Source organism: Enhydra lutris, unplaced genomic scaffold (assembly GCF_002288905.1).
Source record: "Enhydra lutris kenyoni isolate GAN:26980312 unplaced genomic scaffold, ASM228890v2 scaffoldscaffold1, whole genome shotgun sequence".
Classification (NCBI taxonomy): Eukaryota; Metazoa; Chordata; class Mammalia; order Carnivora; family Mustelidae; genus Enhydra; species Enhydra lutris.
Window position 1 is genome coordinate 1,999,035 of NW_019154085.1, and position 22,498 is coordinate 2,021,532.

The following is a 22,498-nucleotide window of genomic DNA, read 5'->3' on the forward strand; positions in this document are numbered from 1 at the left end:
TTCATATGTGATATACTTTGGAACATATATTTTATCACAGTTTGTTCAACCATGAAAAATTAGTTGCTTTTCTCTTGTTATCAGCAATACTGCCTTGAGATTTTTAAGGGCATAGACAATGATAATTAGTATTGTGTTGCCTTTGTGGGTGATGTTGACAATTGATTTTTGTTTCTGAGCCATTATATAGATACACATTGGAAGGTACTCATTTTGTCCTTCAAATAAATGGCAAAAAAGGATACTACAACACTTTACTTTTCACCATTGGAAGTAAAATGGATCTCATATGTTCAAAGGAATGTCACAAAACGAAAACCATTGACATGACAAAAGCGTGCATTTAATTTGATGCTTTGCAGAGATACATGACTAAAGTTGCGTGCATGGCTTGGCCTTTGGGATGGTCCCAGATGTTTATTTTTAAAGAAAAAATAAAAACGGAGCCAATAAATGCAATTAAGGGGAAAGAAAAAAAAAAACTTGAGACACAAGGGGACCTACATGTTCTGGTCTAAGAAACATGCGCGTATCACAAAACATTCTGGATACAGTATGACAGATGAACAACGGAGAGGCACTGGAACAATGCTCCTTCTTTCAGAAATGGGCAGTCTAACAATTATTTTTTTCACAAATGGTATTGATGAAACCATCTTTATTTTAAAAGAAATTTATAGAAGGAATTTTAGCACCATCATTAGAAGAAAATAGTAATACATTTTAGCCCTGCCTATCTCCAGTCTTGGAATAATAACCGAAGCATAGCACCTTTTAGTATCTAAAATATAAACAAGAACAGTGAGTCCATCCCAGCTTCTAGAGATGAGGTAGCTCATGCTAAGAAATGTTGGGTCACTTTTCCTATGAGAGTTCAAAGGCCGAATGTTCTAATTCCAATCATCACGTTTGATTAGAGTCAGCTCCGCAACTTGAATTTCTAAATCTTTTTCTTCATTATAGGCTTCAGGATGCCGAGACGGTACACGTGGAAGACTCTCAACTTTGGGTCCTGGACATATGTTTACAAAGTTGTATGTGTAAATTACTTTGCATTCAATGTCTTCTTAAACAAGAAAGTGCAAATGTGTTCAATGGTGTACTCACGTAACTTCTATCTATGCTGACAGATTGAGTCAAGAGGGAAAGGTATCTTTAAATTTGAATGACAAAAAAGCCTGAACTTACCACACTTCATAAAAATTTAAGATCACTTTGTTTCTCCACTGAATATATATTATTAAAAAATTTCATTTAAGATAGTGAGAAACGGATTTTTTTTCAAAGTTCTCTTCAAAGAGTCTTTATGGTAATTGAACAATATCAAGACATGCATGTGGGTTTCAATCCCAAGGATAAACATGTTGACTTCATTTTTAATTGATAATCTGGGAATAAGAGGTCACAGAAGGGCTCCACTACTATTTTTCAAACTACAGCCAAGTGAAATAAACATGTTGTGTGGTTTTACATACCCCACTCTTTAAGCTACCTGCCAGGAAGAAGAATTTCCTCATAAATACTAAGCAACTTTGTCATTACATTGAAATAAATTGAAGAAAATGGAGATTCCTTTATTTAATCATTTACTTTTTTAAAAGGTGTTCGTTGTCATTGCCCGTCTTAAACCTAAACTGCTGTATTGAAAAATACTTTAAATCAATTAAAACTTGAGGATTGTAAGTAAAATAAATATTCTGAAGGATAAGGAGACCAGGCACTTAAGACCGCATGTGCAGTGCTGATGCGGGACCAGCCATTACTTCAAGAGTTTCAGGATCAGCTTCCAACAGTCAAATCCCTGTGAGCGGGCGGTCTCGCATGGCGGGGGTGGTGCTCATCGTCAGTGCATCTTGGCTCGCTTTACACAAAACAGACTGGCCCAATTTCGATGCCAAATTCTTGGTCTGTGCTGCCAACATCCACAGGGGCAAGATCTATGATGGGTAAGCGCGCCACGTTCTGTGTTCTGTATTCAAAGACGGTCTTGCCCACGTTGCCATTTCGTTTCTGGAATTAAATGGTGCAACGGGTTAGTGGTATAGACAAGTTATTCCAAAGATGTTAGACATAAACTTCCAAGCCAAATTTTATAATGTGAAAGCAATGAGTCTTAGAGCACTACTTAGGATTAAGAGCACTGCTAACATCAGGATAGGTCCTGGCATGGCTGGCAGGCATTTCCTTCATGACTTAAATTGAGGAAATACCTTTTGTTCTTTGACAGCTTCCCAAATGGTCACTGACATAAATTATGAAAGCCTTTTTGGTTTTCACAAATGACACTATAATTCATCATTAAATATTTTCCCTTTTAAAATTTATATATACAAGTGAGGAGACGTACAAATCAGCAAAAAAATGTAAGGGGTATCTCATATTGATTATACATTTTAGAGTCAAGGAATTTTAAGCCTGAAACTGAGATTAAATAAAGTGACTTGCAGAAGAACCACAGAGGGTTTGCAGAAGAGCTGGGCTGAATCCCAAGGACCCAATCCTTTGTTCATTATTTTGCATTAAAACTTCTGTGCTTCGTGGACTAACCCACATTCATGTTTACCTTAAAGAACAAGTATAAACAAAGTGGGGGTAAGATTGCCCCCACTTCTGCCATGACAGTATTTTTGTCAAAATAAATTTCTTCTTCTACCAGATCAATATAGGTCAAAAGTACTTACAGAGCAAGTGTCGTGAAGAACGATATATCTGAATCTAACGTTGCCCTCTGCTTTGATTTCCAAGTCATTTGACCCTTTGAGAACCACAGCTTTCTTGAGGTTCTTGGCTTGATCATCCATGTATCCTACACTGTTTTTACAGATGTAAGTGATATTCTGGGAGGCTTCTTTTGATAGAAGGCGCAGGAAGGTCATCTGCGTAATGGCTGCGTTAGGTGACTGATGATCTCCGTAAACAAACTGGAGAAACAAAGAGTCTTTGTTATATAAAACACTGAAGCGTTTCATGGTGCCCTATATGTGTGTGTGTGTGTGTGTGTTGATCTCAGACATCAGTTTGGAGGAATATTACTTTTGTTCTTTCATATAACAACATACTTTACCTGCATATAAAAATATTTTGAAACTTCTGCGAATATTCACAAGAACCTCTGTCCTTCCTACCCCAAACAAAAGGTGATGAAACCAATGATAATTATAACTCATCAGAGAAAATCTAAGTATTTTTTGAAATCTGCTTCTCTATTTGTTTAAAAATATCTGGATATTGCTTTTTAGAAGTTACACTTGTGCACTGACTTAACTGTGTGTCAAAAATAACTCTGTTTTTATTGCTAATTATAGTAAGAATTGGGACTCAATTACTGGCTTAAAAATCTTTTAAGACCCACTGTTCCATACTTAAGGAAATACGAATTACAAACTGTCCATTTGCTGACAAAAACAGATAATCAAAAATATTTTCCTATAGGCTCTTTTCTACTTATCTTCTGTTTTGAATTGTATTTTCAATGCTCCAATTTAAGCCTTTTACATATTATATTAACAAAGTTACATTTCAACTGGGTATATTTAAATTTTAAAATTTCCTACTCATTAATTTACTCAAAGTGGATTCCGGAATACCCTCTACACATCCACACTGTCTCATTATGTCTCTGTGAGCATGAGCTCTGGAAAGATCAGAAGCAGAGGAGAGAGGAAAACTGCAGAGTGAGGCTGCCGTCAAGAGATCTGCAATGAAGTATTCGTATTATAAGAGGAAATGGCAAGGCTGGTTGAGAACCTAAATACAGGACCATGAAAGAAATAGAAGGAGACAGAGACTTAAAAATACTAAAAGAATTCATAGGCAGTCGACCCTTGAAGAACATGGGTTTGAACTGCCTGCAACCACTTATACCCAGAATTTTCCAGTATAAACAGTATACAGTACTGAAATGTATTTTCTCATGATTTTCTTAACGCATTTTCTTTTCTCTAGCTTACTTTTTTGTAAGAATATAGTATGTACTACATCATGCAAAATATGTGTTAGTCGTCTTGTTTATGTTATGGATGAAGCTTATAGTCAACTGTAGCTGTTGGTAGTTAAGTTTCAGGGGAGTCAAAGTTGTGTGTGGATTTCCGACCACACAGACCTTTGACTGAGGATTCTCCCTAACCCCTGTGTTGCTCAAGGATCAACTGTAATCACAAAAATGTCCTGAGTTGAAATAATACTGCAGAGATTACATAGTGATTTAATTATTAAAAGTACTATTATGGTAATCATATAATATTTATTTGTACCTTATCAGGTACTAGATAGTATATTAAGCTCCTTATACTCACACAGAGACTGTGAGATAGATATTATCACTTTCACTTTATTTTTTACGTTTTTTTCAAAGATATATTTATTTATTTGAGAGAGAGCATGCATGAGCGGGGGAAGGGCAGAGGAAGAGGGAGAGAGGGCGCCTCAAGCAGACCCCCTGCCGAGCGTGGAGCCCAACACATGGCTCAACCCAGGATGATCCAGGACGATCCAGGACCCTGAGATCACGACCTGAGCCGAAACCGAGTCAGAGGCTCTACCAACTGAGCCACCAGGCGCCCCATCACTTTCACTTCAAAATGGCAAAACGACGTTTCAAAAGGTTAAGTGACTCCCTGAGGTCACAAAGTCGGCAAGAGATCCAGGTGTTGGTCACCAAGGTCTCCTGATGCTAAATGCAATCCACGTCTTGCAGCTACGGCGAGGTTCTTTTCAGTGTACCGCACAGTGTCACGTGCGTTAAAGGAACTAATAGTAAAAACAATGACTTTTCCACATTCCATCACTGGGGAAATTATCATTCAAAATTTATGTTCATATAATTCATAGTGAAGTTTATTTATGTAATAATAAACCTGGCCAAAAATAATAGCATAGTCCTAAATCAATAATAAAATACAATTAATAATGAAAGGCAAAGAATGTAATTTTCAGAAAGCGTATTAAATTACCTGAGATCCTCTGTTCATGTCAAGACCATACCAAACAGGCTTGTGGTCGGACGACTTGCTGGCCCACCAGGTCTTGCGCGGCACGCTGGACGGGTTCGCCGAGATGCATGTCTCCCCCGTGTCCATGTTGCAGTGAACTCTGATGGCATCTTCAACGGATCCCTGGTTAGGATCAATCCAGTACTCCCCTAGTTCCCAAAATAAAAATACACACTAAGTCAAGAGAATTTCAAACGTGATTATGAGTCTCTAAAAGAATGAACAGAGGGTTTGAAGAGAGGAACTCACTGATGAACTCAATCTCTCTTAAGAGAGAGTACCTAGCTCGGGAAAGACCCTGCAGCTGAGGAAAAAGTCACTGTTCCGCGTTTGCACACTCCCTCCTGCCAGGCACTGTGCTAGGGCACTTAGCTACACCATGTGCGAAAGGCTCAATACACACACGGGAAGGAAACATCAGTATTCCCATCTGAGAGCTGGGAAAACTGTACCAGAAGGAGAAAATCCTCGACAATTAAGGGTCTTTGCCAAAAAGGGTGTGTTCTCATTAAATTTAGAAAGCCAGTATTTTAAAGCAAAATATGACTGGAATCTAATAAAATAGCGTATTGTCAAAACTATGAATGAAGTCAGTAAATGAGTTCAACTACAACTAGAATGCCTTGAGTTATCTCTGGAGCCACATGAGATGGCGTCATTAATAGTCTGTCCTCTTCTGTCACCCTCATCGTCTCATCCTGTGATTTTTCACGTCATTGACTGTCCTCACCACTAAGGTATAAATTCTGCGACATGTCTGCCACTTTCACTTCTTGTGCCTGTCCCTTAACTAGAAAGTCCAGAAAATATTTAGGGGTGCAGTTGAGAACACGATCTGGAACAACGGATTTTACTGAAATGGGCAGGGTGTCCACTCACCGCTCTGCTTTGCAGAATGGCAAAGCTTTAAGTCTTCACACGTCCGGGCTGGATGCTTTTTAGAGCCATCAGGACTGCGCATGGTTTCAATCTGACTACTGAGTGACTTCAGGGTGGCATGGACTCCCGGGTCTGTTTTGTTTTTGTCGTCTGGAGCCGCCTGATCCTCAGTAAACTCTGGAAGGGGGTCCGGCATGCTCTCATCGTAGTGACCCATGATATCTCCAAGAGCAGCTGTAAGGTGACCAGGAGGCCCGGGGGGACCAGGTGGACCAGGCTCACCAGGAGGACCCTAATTTTTAAAAAATTAGAAATGCAGTTAATGTATTTATTTTTTATTTTTTATTTTCAACTGAACACAAAGGCATTGATGGAACTCAGTATGTGGGGGGTTACAGTGTGATACCCCCATTTGATGGTACTGACAGATCTGTGACCTCATGACTTTTTTTCCTAAGAGTTATTTATTTATTTGAGAGAGAGAGAAAGCGCACAGGTGAGTATGAGTGGGGGAGAGGGGTCTCTAGCGGGAGAGGGACAAGCAGACTCCCTGTTGAGTGGTGAGCCTTTCATGGGGCTTGATCCCAGGACCCTGAGATCAGGACCTGAGCTGAAGACAGACGCTTAAACCACTGAGCCACCCAGGTGTCCCTGACCTCATGACTTTTTTAAACGACGTGGCTCTGGCCTGCTTCAGTAACTTCCCGACACGAGAAATGACGCATAACTTCTATCAGGCAACAAGTCCGCAAGCCGGCGTCTGAGACCGACACAAACCAAAGCGCAGAATGTTTGCCCAACGTCACCTTGCAGGTGCGCGATGTTTCTGTTGAGAGTGTGTGGAGGCAGACATGCATTTCCGAACTGTTTGGGGGCAAGGCACACTGAACTATTTCAAAAGGATTTATGGGCCGAAGCTGGAAGAGGAGACGCAGCGAGTCGCGGGTGCTGGTTCTTAAGGCCTCACATCGTGTCAAGGAAGTGCCCACAAGAAACATTCCCGAAAACAATTTAAAAAAAAAAAAAAAAAGAAAGAAAGAAACAGCCCCGAAAAGAATTTTCCCCTACTTCCACATAAGGAAGGAAGTACAGGAAGGCTTCTTACGTGCATTAACTAGTGCGTAGATCGAATTTCTCTGTACTAAGCAAAACTGATAAAAGTTCTCTTCAGCCTTTTTATTAACAAAACAAACAGCTCTCTGCCCCGCCATACAAGGACTATTGCAGTAGCAGGGAGATAAGCACAGAAAGTGGCCGGGACTCAGCAGGCAGTGGATCCTTGGGATCAGTCCCTTCCCAGGGAAGAGCCGGCAGCTTGAGGGGCCGGTGGACGGTCTGTCGAGCTCTGTAGTGCCCGCTGCACGCGGGGAGCACGGTCCTGGCCGTCGGAGGGCTGGAGCTCTCTGCCCGCTGCACCACGTTAAGTGGCCCTGAACACGGTGCTTCGACCTTCACTGCCAACCTGGCCTCGACCTCAACAGTCTGGTCAATCTGGTGGGTTTTTTCCTTTAAGGTCATATCGTGATTCTATGCATCCCTTTATGCTAATCGGGGAAGAGGGTTTTTTTGGTTTTTTTTTTTTTCTTTCTATCAAGGACCGCTGAACCACAGAACAAAGGTGGTCAAGAGCCATGTGAGTCCCAGTTGTTCCAAGTCCGCAGCTGTTAACTGTTCCCAGGGAAATGTGTAGGAAATATTCCCCTTGACCATGGGGAAAACAAGGCTATTCCACCCACATAATAAATAATAAATATTTGGCTTAATGGTCATATCAGTAAGAAAAGAGACAATGAGGAAGGAAAGGTAAACAAGACCAACAGGAAGAAACAGCACAGAGGGGCGCCCAGACTCACAGACGCACACGCACACGTGTGCACGGCAGAAATGGGAGGGTGCGTTCCAAATTCCTGATGTGTCCCACGTTGATACTCGGAATTTTTCATAAGAAGTTTTAATTTAAATCCTCTCTGAATGTCATTTCCAATAGAGAAAAATAACTTCATTGTTTTCCCTTTCTAGCATTTTCCTGAATGACTACACTCATCAACCTCACGTTTAGTATATTGCCATTTAAAGCAAAGTGACGTTTTCATAACTTTAATTATAAATACAAGCGTTACCTGCTGCTTTCCCTCACTGGTCTTACATGAAGTCAGGGCTTCTGTAGCTTGGACTCTAATTTACTGTGCTCTGAATCATCTGTATTAAAATACTTGCAGTGGCTACTTATATAGGCAAGCTCTTGTGTGACATCTGCGTTTGTTTCCAGAGTCTTTTCGATCTCTTGTCCACCATGCTGCACGGATGTTCCTCGGACAGAGTCCACGCTTTGGGAACCAACAGCATAACCTGCATGAAACCCCCGTGATTACCTCTGGTCCTGCTTCTCCGACACTGCCCCGCACACCAGGAGGCCCGATAGGCCCAAGTGGTCCAGGGTTTCCTTCTTTACCTGAGGGGCCAACTGGACCTGGAGGACCCTGCCAGAAACAAGGACCGCATTTTAGATTCTAGGAAGAAAACTTTTTACAATGATCATCTAATCAAAGGCCTCCTTTCCTCCAGGAGCTGTCACAGTGGTTTCTCATTCATTGTCCTGCTAACCAGTCAATGGCGCTCCGGCTCCTTAGTGTTCACTGTTGGATCACATGTGGATTCTCCATCATCCATGTGTGGTGAAAGACCAGCACCAGCCACAACCTTACTGGACCGGTCATCTACTTTTATGGGACGAAGGCTGTTTCATCAAGTCTCATATATTGTAGAGTTAATCAGAAATTTAATTAATTAGGACTAAGAAAATGGCAGAGGTATGACTGATTAAATAAGCTAAATTCATGTGCTTATTCCCCAGGATCTCGTCACATCCCAGTTATGTTAAAACTACTCCTCTCAACGTTATGCATGATTTGTTACCCTGTATTTAGACAGAGCAGACATTTTTCCCAATGATTGTCCTAAGTAATTACGTGTGTCAATTGTTGTAGGACATTAATGACCTATTGGAGGAAAAATTGATACCAAAGTAGAATTTTCAAAAGCCTCAAATACTGGTTTCATTTTATGATTTGCTTCTGAATTAGCCTTATGCAAACGACTTCTGAGAAAGTATCTCAATTACTTAAAGGGAAAAAAAAATATCCAGCTTCAAAATCTATTTCCATCTCATTTCCATCTCATTCCATACAGTAAATCCTACTGTATCTTCTCAAAGAATTCAGTGAAATTCAATAAACACAGACTAGAAAATGAAGCAACAGATCAGTATATACATAGCAGGTAAAAGATTTTAATGTAGGCCCATGAAGCAGTAGGTCATATTTAGGAATATTTTTACTTAAAAGTCGTCGCTGAATGGTTTGTCTCATATATTTGCTACGAGCTTCAGGGAACCGGGGCTGACTTCAGCTTCAATGCCATAAATATGATACTCGAGCCCTAACATTATGTCACCAAAGCAATATCATTTATATCCGCAACTTAACAGGTTTTGTTACTTACTCGTGGGCCAAATGGTCCAGGAATACCAGCACTGCCTTGTTCACCATTTGGGCCCTAAGTAGGAAAAAAGTGAAAAATGTCACCAAAATATTTACACCTACATTTTGTCATTCTCAGCTTTTAAAAATGGGCTGTCGTTGACTTTAGCAGCATAAAGTAATTTCTTGAAGTCATCAGCCTCTCCTGTGTCTACATGAGTTGACCAATACTAAACTAGAGAGTATTGGCATGTATATCCTTTTGCTTTATTTCCTTCCTACAAAATTATAGCTGATATATGGCAGATTATAATGGGTAACTGGGTAATTAAATATTCAAGATACACTTTCAAATGAAACTGAGATACAAAAAGTCCAACCATTTTACAGACAAATAAATATTCGTGTCAAGCTACTTGTGTATTTTCACACGGAAGGCAAACACTACTTAAAGGAATAACTTACAGGAGGTCCAGGAAGACCTTGAAGACCAGTGAAGCCCCTGTGACCCTTTTGACCTCGGTCACCTCGGTCTCCATGATCACCTTTGTCACCTCGAGGTCCTTGGGGTCCCTAGAAATAGGGTCGCAGCATAGATATTGCTTGGTGAGACTACAGTTTACCGCAATTTTAACTTTTACAATTCTATTTACTATACTTTTGAGTACTGTACAGCAGTCCCCCCTTATCCGTGGGGGTATGTTCTGTGACCCACAGTGGATGCCCGAACACGACACACTATGATTTTTCCTGTGCATACATACCTATGATAAAGTTAAATTTATAAATTAGGTACAAATTAAGAGATTAACAATAACAAATAACAAAATAGGGCATTTACAACAATATACTACGATAAAAGTTATGCAAATGTGGTCTCTCTCTCTCAAAACATCTTACTGTACCGTACTCACGGCTTTTCTTATGATGACGTGAGAAGATAAAATGCCTACGTGACGAGATGGAGTGAGGTGAGTGACGTGGGCACTGTGGGGTGGTGTGAGGCTACGACCAACCTCCCGATGATGTGTCAGAAGGAGGATCATTTGCTTCCTGACTGTGCTCAGCCACGGGCTACCAAACCCCGCACAGTGAAACGGCGGATAAGGGGGAACAACTGTACAAACTAACATAGTTATCTAAACAGACTTAGACCTAGAAGTGTTTGTCTATTTTCCTCAAGGAATGACGGTGACCACTAAAAACAGAAGATATACAATAATGCTTTTCCTAAAGATTCAGTTTTTTTTAAATGCTTACCCTGTATTCATAATAAAATGATGTCTTTTTAAGTTTGATCTAACCTACCTGAAACATTTTCCAAAAACTGTATTCCAAATATTATGCTGATATAATTATGTAAAAACATTGCCCCATACATAGATTCTTTTAAACTAAAACATGAGCTCTTATTTACTTACGTTACTTCTAGGAAAGAAATGTTTATCGAATTTGCACCTATAGATAAGCTAACTGGATGTGACAGCTGGGAGTATATTAAGGAAGTTGGCATATTTGAAAGTTGTTAAGAGAGTAGATATTAAAAGTTCTCACCACAAGAAAATAAAATTGCAAGTATGTGAGATGATGGGTGCTAATTAGACCTACTGTGGTATTGTGATAATCATGTCACAATATATACATACATCAAATAATTGTGCTATGCACTGTAATAATGTTATATGCCAATTACATCTCAATAAAAAATTGACAAAGTCTTGTTCAGGCAAATGGAAGAGGAATATCATCATTAGGCCACTCTCCTCTAAAGAAAACAAGAAATGCTTGTTATCCTCCTATCTGCAATATCTGTACCCAAGTCCATCAATCCTGATCCTGAGAAACTAATGAAAAAAGCAGTAAGTAAGCGTCTTCTTGTGGGATAGATGCTAAGCCTAGAGAAGAGGTAGAAATTATCAGATTAATCTGATCAGTCTCGGCGAGCTGCTTTTTTTTTTTTTTAAGTTTTGGAAATGAGAGCAGCTCCAAGAATCCAGTGGTCCCTAATAAACAGACAAGAGGCATATGGTCACCTACTATAGGGACAGCTCCAGATGTATTTAGTTTTCCTAAAAGATAATTCAAACTCTATCAATCTGACTTTGGAGAATGGAAAATATCATCAAATAGACTGGCTCTCAGGTTAATCATTTTTTTTGATTAGTTTTTGTTTGGTTCTTTCTCTTTTTTTATTTGGACATCGTAATTGTCAAACAGTATGGGAATCTTTTTATAATGAAAATAAGAGTAGATCTTCATTACTTTTATATATTTTATATAATAATACATATTTAAATACTAAAATCAGCCTGAATGTTTTCATGCTAGAGAGGTTCTTTTGTTTCAGGGTGTCCTAAAATTTCATAACTGAAAATAAACCAGAAAGCACCTATTTAAATTATTAACTAAAATTCATTTAGTCCTGAAAAATAGACCACATTGTTTTTGTAACAAGTTAGAAAATCGCTCACTTGACATGCCATATAACTACAAAATCTTCTCCAGTCAGGCTCAAATCAAAGCTGAGAATTATGATTTAATAATAGGCCATGAATTTAAGGCTATAATTTTTCTTCATCAATATAGATATTAATTTATATAATGAGTGTGAAAGGAACGTGGCCCATTAGACTGTCCATCAGAGATGACTCATTCATGGTAAAACATCTGTATAATCATCATAAACCTGGAAGCATTTGCAAATAGCAAAAGGATCAGGACATAAGCAGGGTAGTCTAGCTGAAAATAAAAAATTCTTGACTAGCTCTTTTCAAGTTTACAAAGAGATTTCAAACCCATTTTCCTATGTAATTTTTAGAAAATGTCAAACAAGGGCACTATTATTCCTATTATTTTGAGAGAAACCTGTGACTCCAAAGGTCTTCATTGATTATCGAAAGAACTCACAGTGAGATTCAGAGGACATATCTTAAAATTATAAAAACAAATACAAACTTCTGGGTGTTAATATTTTTGTCCACAGTTTGAGGAGCTTGCTAATTTTCATTTATGAATCTTAAGGTGTGCTTCTTTGGGAGTATATATATTCTATGTGAGAAGATCTTTATTTTTAAAGAAAAACAGAGAACTTACGAGTAAGCCACGTTTTCCAGTTCGACCAGGTGGTCCTATAGGACCCCGAGAACCCTAGAAGAAATTTTCACAAAAATTGGCATATACAAAATATGCATATTCCATATAAACACAGAAATCAAAAATATGTAAGTCAGATGCTTACATGTGTTTATGTGTATCCATGTGTATACTCTTACAGCTAATTGGCTAAAACCAAGCTAATGTCCTTCAGAGTAAGAACGTGCTCACTACGACTCCAGTGACACTACGTTGGTCAGTTTTACTAACTGACCTCGCTGAGCGAAGGCCCCCGAGCGGATTACACTAAGACATTACTAGCTTAGATTTGACATGATGTGCACTTACGACATTTCCCATAAACCACAACATCTTCAGATGATGGCATGCAAAGCATCGGGATTTCTGAACGTCTACTAGAAATCAAATGTTTTCCATTAACATTAAAACAGCCTTAGTCATAACTGACTGTTTATCATTCCTTGTTTGGACTTCTTCATCAAGCGTGCACGTATGACCGCGGGCTTATACAGCACAGCGATGTGTGCGACTGTCAGGACGAAACTGACTCTCCTTACCGGATCTCCTCTTTGTCCTGCATCTCCTGGGGCACCAACTGGGCCAGGCGTTCCAGGGGCACCCTGGGAGCCTGGCAGACCCGCAGGTCCAGGGTCTCCACGATCACCCTGATGGGAATAATCATGGTATTATTCATTTCGTATTTATCCTAAACCAATGGCATTCTATAGGCTCATGTTATTTGTGGTAAGAAAATATGCACTTTTTTAAAACCTGATTTTTATTATTCAACTTGTATTTTACTTATATTTACTTATTAATAAGTCAAACTGAAAAGAATAAGAGTATTTCCCCCAATTTCAGATGTCCCCCCTCCCCTGTTACCCTATGACTTCCACAGTCAAGATGACTGGAGTATGGCAGTGTCTCTCCAGAATTTAGCATGTTTCTTACAGCGGTCTTCAAGCACATCTATTCACTTGGGATACACACTCTCCAGGGTGTGAAAACTGGGAAAATTTTAAGGAAACCACTTTCTAGATTTTCAGCTCCATGTGTGTTTTCTCAGGGAACTGGACTGAAGGATCCTTCCCTGCGTCCTCTTAACAGTCACCTCTCTCCCATTTTATGAAAGAAAAAGCATCATATCCCTCTGGAGTCTTATTGTCTTGCAATGCCTCAAGGAGTGAACAGCTCTGGGCACCACACTAAGGACTTTTCCACAGTGCACAGTTCACTTGAGAATAAAGCAATGCGATATTTGGAAAAAGGAGGCTGATCCTTATTTATCCAGGTGACCCAACTATGACAAGGCTCCAAGTGTTGATTTTAAAAATTATACCGTGGAATACATCAGCAAAATCTTTGAAGACTACTGTGTTGTACAATGTGTACTGACTGAGGGAAAAACCCAGGTGCGAAGAGAAGTTGCACTCCCTGGCTTTATGGTAGATGGGAAGGGTTGACTCTAAGATTCTTCAAAACTCTTTCTTTCCCTTCCTTTGAGTACTTACTAGATACTCTAAACATGTTACTTAATGCACAAACGTCCAACAGAATAAGTATTAATCCTGTTTAAAGTATTTAAAACTGAGGTTCAGAAAATTTGTTTAAGGCTGCACCGCTGGTTACTTAAGGAATCAAGATTCCAGTGAATGTCTGACTTTAGAGCCCGTTCTGCTACATGATGAGCTCCCAGAGTGATGAGTAATTGTGTCATAACAGAGGTTAGCCTGGGGGACTGATTTTTCGCCTGCTGTGGACTATACGTAGTCTGAGACAACTGTGTGACGACCCAAAGGGGCTGGGACTTCAGAGAAATTTGGGGATATTTTCAATTCCGCATATGTCATGAGATTTAACACACATCATGGGATATACAGCATATAGGAAGCCACATGGTTTATTTTCTCATGGGGCATTCACTTGAGGAGAAGAGTAGAGAAATTGAGATGGTGCCCAGCTCTATTTCTGCTTCCATGCTTTTGTGAACCAGTTGAAATTTAGATTACTTCATCTGTATCCTCATCCAAAGCCTTCATGTTTCACCAGATAGGAAAGCAATGTGCTTTCCTACAATTAGTAAGAAGTGCCATCTTACCTTGCTGTGTACTCAAATCTCATTTCACTGACAAGATCTGTCTAAATTATGACATTACAGAAAAAGTAGCTACTGTCAGAAAAATCAGGGCTGCCTGGAGCAATGAAATCTTTAGTATTACAAAGATTCCAAATTTACATTACTGCAGATTTCCCAATCAGTGAAACTGCCCTTACCCGTTCTCCAACAGCACCGTCCCGTCCTGGAGTACCATCATTACCAGCTGGACCCTATAATGAATCATGTTTGAGAAATGAGTTAACCGAGTAATGAAAAAAACTCAGGCCAACTGCCAGAAAAATTACAGCATGTTTTCCACCTCTCTTCCATAAAGTATTAATTAGCACTTATAGAAATTTTAGTAGAAGAAAGTGTTCTGCCATCTTTTCTATTACTTGGAACTGCTTGTAAAATTATTAACACATTCTTACTTTTTTGGTGCCAATTTTAATACATTTTATGGAAGACATTGCATTTTCCACTTATAATTAGTGCCTATAAAGTGCAACGTTATTTCCTTGTCCTGTGCACGTCTTCCATATTCAAGCATTGAGAATGTCCAGTTATTTACTATGGAAGCTCAACCTTAGAACTATCATGGAATTTGCTACAAATTTGGGTCCTTCAGTTTTTTGTGTGGAACAATACTAAATCTATGCTTAGTTGGCTTAATCAGCCTCTTCATTGGTGGGCCCAGGGGAAGCAGCACTGGACGGAGGTGAGCCACCCCCAGGGAACCCCCCTCTCAGGCACTCCCAGCAGGCATCCTGCACTTAATCTAAATTCTTCATTTCTGTTTTTCATTTTAAAACAGGAGGGAAAAATTCCTCAAATCCTTTGAAATACATAGGCAATAATTTTATTCTTAGAATTTTGTGTTTTGTGTGTATCACCAGTGAACGGTTTTCCTCCTTTTCATATCTGAAGCTCATGCAAACAACATCCTTAACGTTTTAAAATAAAACAACTGGGTTTAGATATGAAACAACTTTTAGAATATATGTTCTTCTCTTCTTATATTACTTTTTGAATTTTTTCAGAATTTTTCAGAATTTTTCATTTGATGAAAAATTGTCCTGAAAGATATTGTTTCAAGAAAACACGACACTGTCTTGTGATTTACTCATGAAAGCACTGAACAGAGGAGATGCCAACCTATAACTTCTCAAATCGCTCTTCAAAAATCGATTTCCTCTCAAATGAGACTTGGGAACATGACATGCATAATGCTACTGCGTAGTGATATTTAAGTAGAATGATCTCTCCCTACTTTTCTCTTTTCACAAGCTTTAATCCTTGTATTAAACCTATCACCACAAAACTTGGCGATTTTGAAAAATGTGCCATTATAGAGTGATGTAAGAAGGAACGACGGTGTGCTTCCACCTTCGAAACAATTTGGCAACCACCTAAACCAACTGGCATACTTGGCTGCGACCGGATGAAGTCAGCACCAAGACGCCAACCTTACCGCCTCCTGCCGTCGTGCGGACAAGTCTCCGGGAAGGAAGGTGCATCAGGAACCTCACTCGGAAACTCCAGGGCAAAGGATAATTGATTTCTAAATGAAAACACTGTCCCCACGACACCCAGATCACAAGAGGAGAGCTACTGTCCCTTGTCCCTGGAGCACTCACTTCAGGGCCAGGCTCCCCCACGGGGCCATTGGAGCCGGGGGGTCCCACAGGTCCGGGCGGACCTTTATCCCCCGGTGCACCGGTGGGTCCAACCTTCCCGGGTGTGCCCTGGAACAAGAGTGTCAGCATGTCAGCCGCGTCCACAGAGGTGTCAGAAGCCAGTGCGCGTGTGAGGCTGTGTTTATTCAAGTGGCCCCTCAGTCCCTCCTTTCATAATACTCCCCACGATCGCACAGTGTCCAGAGGCTCACGTCTTATCACATGCATCCCCACTTATCAAAGGGACTAAAAAGAGTCCTTTGCCACCTGCTCAGGTGCGGATTTGGGATCTAACCCCGCACGTTGCAGTCGGTTCTGCTGCCCCAGTGGGATCCACACCTTGTCAGGACACAGCCCTCACTCACTCCCGCCTCGGGCACGCGTCTCGTTCCTGAGGCCACGCTCGGGTCTCACTGTTACGGGAGGACATTCTCCTTCTGGGTCCTTGGCTCGCTTCTGATCACCGTGAAACCCTCCCAACCCCCGCTGGCGGGTGTCAGGTCTCTTCCCACACCCCCACTCCCGGGGCCCCGCAGTGCATCGCTCCGTCCACATCCCGAACACAAACGCCAGTTTTCCTCCCCCCCCAAGCGTGCAGACTCGGAGCGGCAAAATTTCATGTCTTCAAAGCTCACAGGAAGCCAAATGCTCATTGCCCTCCAGGGAGTGTCAGGTTCTTCGCACCCTCGGGGGAAGGAGGCCACTTTCCGGGTCCGACTTTACAGCTCGGCCCACCTGCACCTCCAGTACGACTGTGGCTCAACGACTTCTCCCCTTAGATGATGAACAAAAGCTTGCCCTCTGAACTGCGAGACGTGGGTGCTGGGATGAGGTGTGTGCATTTAAAAAGAGGCGACCTACTCCCCAGAGGAGACTAGCCCCTTTCTCTAGTTCCACGGGTATTTTTGATTTTTGAAGGAAGATTTAGAGTCACCCAAAATCCGTATCCTTATTTGTCTACTTCTCTGGTCCCGGGGTTAAATAAAGAGAATTTTCAGACTTTGCAAGATGCTTAAGTAGAGGGTTTGGCATTCAAAGTCAAACGTTTTTATGATCGTCAGAATTTGTGTCTAAAAAAGACTTTAAATCTACTAAGAAAAAAAATTCTCCCTTCACAAATTATATCGCACATAATCAGATGAGACACGACCGACGTGGCCACTCACCGCTGGGCCGGGCAGGCCAGGCATGCCCCTCTCCCCACGCTGCCCTGGCATGCCCACAATCCCTCTTTGTCCAGTGGTTCCAGCTGGACCCGGGGGGCCATCAGGACCCTAATTTGAGGATAAACTACAGTTAGAAATTCTCCAGTGTAAAACCATATGCAAAGACCAGTTCACAGCTTTATAGGTTTTTCAGACCAAGAAAAAAATTCTGTTTCATAAAACCATACTACATATGACAAATTATAGTCATAATTTATAGTCAAACACAGAGCCTCTAACATTGTTTAAAGGGGAAAGCAGCTCACAGAGTTCAAGAAACCTGGAGTCATGTGCACATTGACAGACTGAAAGAGGTACCTACTCAGGTTTTTTCCCTTTTTAAAAAGACAAAGAAATTTTTAAAATAAAGAAAAGAAATAGTAATCTAGCTAAACATATTAGTATTTTGAGACATTTAGATTTCAAATAGAATAATGTGTTTTGAAAAACTGTCTTTATATAACACATGTATTAACAAAGAATGTTGTCTTGTTCAGTTTTTGAACACCATGCCCATTATTGTTGTATTTTATACTTATACGTTTACTTCTTCTTCTAGAGCAGAGAATTGTAAATTTAAAATATATAAGGACTCAGGATTTATGAAAGTTCCCAGGTTACTGTATAAACTGTTTCTTCACGGCAGTGAATATGATGGAGATCTGTTAGTAACTATCTCATTAGAGGTGGCCGTAAACCAAGGTGCCAAACTTACAGGTTGCCCATCTTCTCCCGGGTCTCCTTTGTCTCCTGGGCCACCAGGAGGGCCAGCTGGTCCTCGATCTCCCACTCGCCCATGAGAGCCGGGGTCCCCACGAAGACCTGGAGGTCCCTCCTTCCCGGGTTCTCCTAAGGGCCCCGCAGGTCCTGGAGCTCCCTAGTATGAGATAGAAACCCAGGAGGGCAAAGTCAAAGCCACATTAGAGGACCAGGTGCAATGGCCTCTTGGGTCCATTTTTCCTGTTAGATAATCAGTCATTCAGTGGATTTAAACAAAATTAAACAAAACACAGCTGCAGATTCATTTCCCAAGAAGAAATCTAAATTATTTGCAGACAATTACATTTGACTCAATATTAAAAGTGTGTTGAAATTAACTCGAATTTTCAAACTTCTTAGGTCTCTGCTCCATCCATGAATAGATGACCTTTCCTTCTGTCCATCCTGATCTTACAATGAAAGAATGACATTTACTAGACAAAGCCTCGGAGGTGCTTCCCAACTGAAAGGAGCGGTTATTAGCACACAATACTGTTAGAACTTAGTACCCAGATGGACTGACAGTCAAACGCTGGGCTAAGAGGACTCGTAAATAAGGTACTCCGAGAAACACCGGACAGTTAAAGATGACCTCGCTGTCACGGGATAGCGGTGGCGTGAATCACTAGGGTCAGGGTTATTTACATGGCCTAACAAATCACTAAGGGGTTAAATAAAAAAATAAACAGCAACTCAAATATGTATGTGTATCTGTATCATGTGTACATGTGTGTTTGTGTGTATTTTCCTGTGTGTGCGCATGCACGCGTGTGTGTGTGTGTGTGTGTGTGTGTGTGTGTGTGTGTGATTACTCCCCTACCCACGATCTGAGTCACTGAAATGACTTACAGGAGGGCCTGGAGGTCCAACTCTGCCAGCAGAACCAGGAAACCCAGTAGCACCCTAGAAATACAGTATCACATGAACAATTTTAGAATAACTTGATACTATGTACTTTCTGGGGTCTGTTTTTTCCCACCGGGATGCTGAGGCTTTAGACTCCCTTCCTTGTTGTAAACAGTAGATTTTTTTTCTTGTATACTACGTTTCTGAGAATGGATCTGAGTTAATTGGTAGGAAGGATGCTACTTTCCCCTTTCTACTTCCCATTTACCTTGAGCACATACAAGTATGTCCAAGGCTCTCACTGGAATCACATTAATCTTTGGCATATCAGAGCCCTGTAGAGCAGTTCCCCGTTACCCCTCACCTCTCCCATACGGAATGCATCCTTTATGTTATGGAGGAGACAGCTGGGTCTCCAAGGTCATAAAACAAATTGCAACCCAGATCTCCATTTACGTGCCCTTTCCACAAGAGTTTACTTGTGCAAGTAAAAATTCGTTGTTACAGCTTCAGATTCACTTTAAAATGGCCAGGAAGCGCTAGGTGTCTGCGACCAGAACTTCACACCAACTTACAGGTGGCCCCTGAGTTCCTCGGCCACCCTTGAGTCCAGGAACACCATTAGGACCCTACATGGAAAGAAATGAACAAAAGATTACAATAGGGAAGCAACATGGGCTGAAAGTCTAAACATTAAGCACGTGACTCAGGTTTTTGGTGTTTTTCTTTCCACTTACATGAGGGCCTGGGGATCCCGCCAGACCTTGTGGCCCAGGAGAGCCGGCGTCTCCCTTCTGTCCTGGCTCTCCGGGCTCCCCTTTTACTCCAGGCTGCCCATCGGGACCCTATATCAATTGTTTAGATAACCAGTTGGTTATAACACTTGTAGACAAGCTATTCGACAGTGATTATTACCAACATATCATTTAACCATATATTGTTAAATGGTGCTTTGTAATCAGTATTAAAGCACAGGAGAAAAAAGTGCCCTAATGAGATCTTCAAAGGCAGTCAGAAAAAAAGTTATCCCACCACATTTTTATTATACCAAATAAGTACAGAATTTGAAATAATGCGAACTCATCCATTTGAGTGCCAGTCGTGAAAGAATGTATGAAAGAGTGAAAGACTGTACTGAAAATGAGAATATTGCCTAGAAAACTGTAAACTTTCCAGCATCTTTAGTATACCTTCAATACATAGGACAATGGTAATTAATTAAATTTATTATTATCACGGGAAGAGTGTTCATTGTGAATTAGAGATACTTGCAGATCATACCTGGGGTCCAGCAAAACCAACAGCCCCAGTGGGGCCATTTTCACCACGAGAACCCTATGAGAAAACAGAGATTACTATAGCTTTCACACTTTACTATAAATGGGAACAGTATTTAAAAATACACTGGGTGTTATATGCTAACAACAGGTCATGGAGCACGACATCAAAAACTAATGATGTACTGTATGGTGACTAACAGAACAAAAAATTAAAAAAAAATAAAAATACAATTATATAAACTTATAGTGTTTTGGAATGTTTATATAGATGATTAGATGTGTTTCTTGAGGAAGACTTTTAAGGATGATATAGAGATAAGGGCCATAGAAAAAAATTTCTATGGTCTGAAGTCTCTAAAAAGTCTCGTAACTCTTTAGTACACAAGCTGCTTACCGAGATTTAATAGATAGCATAGAAATAACAGACTGGCAAGGTTTTGAGTTTAAAGAGAAGTAAATGCTGAAAACTAAGAAGTTACAAGTAGCCTGAACCAACAGTCATGGTTTTACATAAATATCAAGACAAAACGATGAGTTGTTTTCCTGCTCAATCCCATTCTTTAAAAAACCATCAAAACACTGTCACTTACAGGATTGCCACGGGAGCCCGGAGGGCCGACTAAACCTCGAGGGCCAGGTTCACCCTGCAAAGAAGATGTTAGATGGTTACTGTCCAAAGCAGAAGTAAAACATAAGGCAACTGGAGGGTACTGAGCACTATGTGCAGGGCAGACGGCGGGGGGAGCTCTGAGATGACTGGGCCCACCTACCACATGTTGTGAAAGAGAAAACGGCATGAGAAAGAGCTATCACCCAGACTTCCTGATTCCGAACCCACAGAACATCAATTTATGACATTACCTTTTCTCCAGTGGGACCTGCCGGACCCGGAGGACCCAGGGGACCTGGAAGACCCTGTCGACGGACAGAACATGGACATAGTAAAGAAGTGAACACACGGGATTCTCCATGATTGAACAATCACAAAAGATCCCATTTTGTTATAGCTTAGCTGCTTTTGCAAAACATTGTCTATAATACATGGTAATAATCTGTATATTCTTAAGATCTTCCTATTTACTCTAAAACAATTTCCTGGATGTTCTCTACGACATGTTCTAATCTCTTCCATCCACCTCAAGTCAGACCTAGTTCTGAACTAGACACTAGTTCTAAATTAATGCCGCTCTTCCACAATGTTTCTATGTCTCCTGGCTTTTCTTCTTTTGTATAGAATATTATATTCTTAAAATATATGAACGAAGAGCCACTCTATTTTTTTTTAAAGTGAAACTGTGATAAAGCATTGAGTTTTCTACATTCTCCTAAGATTACAAGGAGTGTGACTACCCAGCTACACTGAGGTGGGGTTCTTTATGCTCAGAGCCTAGGGAGCGATCATGTTGGGGTTCGAACTGGGTCTTCTTGACATGTGGTCACACTCTTTAAACTGGACTATAGTGGAGTCTTTTCTGGAACAAGTTTTCTCTCTGATATTTGTACATTGCCTCTTCAGAGGCAGCCCAAATATTCTGTTGCCATTTAATCTTTGTATGTACTACGAAGGGAATTTAAGGAACAAAAAGGACATCTTAAATTTATATTCTTATAAGAACATGAGAATACTGTGGTCATATATTCTCTAGATCTATAATGGAACATTATTCTTCCAATAATTTACCTAATATATTTCCCTAAAGAATTGGATTAAATATAAAGATCACTTCATTAAATTCCCCCCCCCCTTTTTTTTTCTTACAGAGAAAACATGTTACTCATTTTTTCTCTTTACTGTGAGATTATAGCAAGCGGTCTGCTCTGCTTCCTCCCTAAAGCAATGTCCTTCCTGAAAATAAAGCAGTCATTGCTCAAGTCCTGTTTCTATCACACTGCATTTTCAAAGTTGGTTTGTAGAAACAATAGATAGTGTTTCAGATTTCACCTTAAAATAAACGGTCAATGCAGCCCTCCTTCAAACAGCTCTGCACTACGTCACTACGCACTACAGGCCGTCGATGACATAAGATAGCAACAGTGTGTCAGACTCACTCAGACCTTTCTTGAAAGATGGAATCAAATATTAGAGCTAACTACAAGGCAAGAAAGAGTTCATGTTCATAATTTGCTAAGTTAAGTAGATTTTCAGAAAAAAAGAAAAAAAAGGGATAATT

At 40.5% G+C, this 22,498-nt stretch overlaps 1 protein-coding gene across 1 annotated transcript in view; it reads right to left on the reverse strand.

The window, feature by feature from the left end:
- Positions 1-22,498, reverse strand: part of LOC111141519 (collagen type V alpha 2 chain) — a 137,611-nt gene continuing 115,113 nt past the window's right edge. The window contains exons 36-54 of the mRNA XM_022494132.1: positions 21,189-21,242; positions 20,918-20,971; positions 20,329-20,382; positions 19,785-19,892; positions 19,623-19,676; positions 19,051-19,104; positions 18,158-18,319; positions 17,404-17,511; positions 16,199-16,306; positions 14,738-14,791; positions 13,021-13,128; positions 12,443-12,496; positions 9,815-9,922; positions 9,372-9,425; positions 8,243-8,350; positions 5,871-6,162; positions 4,953-5,140; positions 2,682-2,921; positions 1-2,010 (exon numbers count right to left, since the gene is read on the reverse strand). Of these exons, the coding sequence (XP_022349840.1) occupies positions 1,864-2,010; positions 2,682-2,921; positions 4,953-5,140; positions 5,871-6,162; positions 8,243-8,350; positions 9,372-9,425; positions 9,815-9,922; positions 12,443-12,496; positions 13,021-13,128; positions 14,738-14,791; positions 16,199-16,306; positions 17,404-17,511; positions 18,158-18,319; positions 19,051-19,104; positions 19,623-19,676; positions 19,785-19,892; positions 20,329-20,382; positions 20,918-20,971; positions 21,189-21,242 (2,109 nt within the window). The 3' untranslated portion in view covers positions 1-1,863. The remainder of the gene's footprint in view (positions 2,011-2,681; positions 2,922-4,952; positions 5,141-5,870; positions 6,163-8,242; positions 8,351-9,371; positions 9,426-9,814; positions 9,923-12,442; positions 12,497-13,020; positions 13,129-14,737; positions 14,792-16,198; positions 16,307-17,403; positions 17,512-18,157; positions 18,320-19,050; positions 19,105-19,622; positions 19,677-19,784; positions 19,893-20,328; positions 20,383-20,917; positions 20,972-21,188; positions 21,243-22,498) is intronic.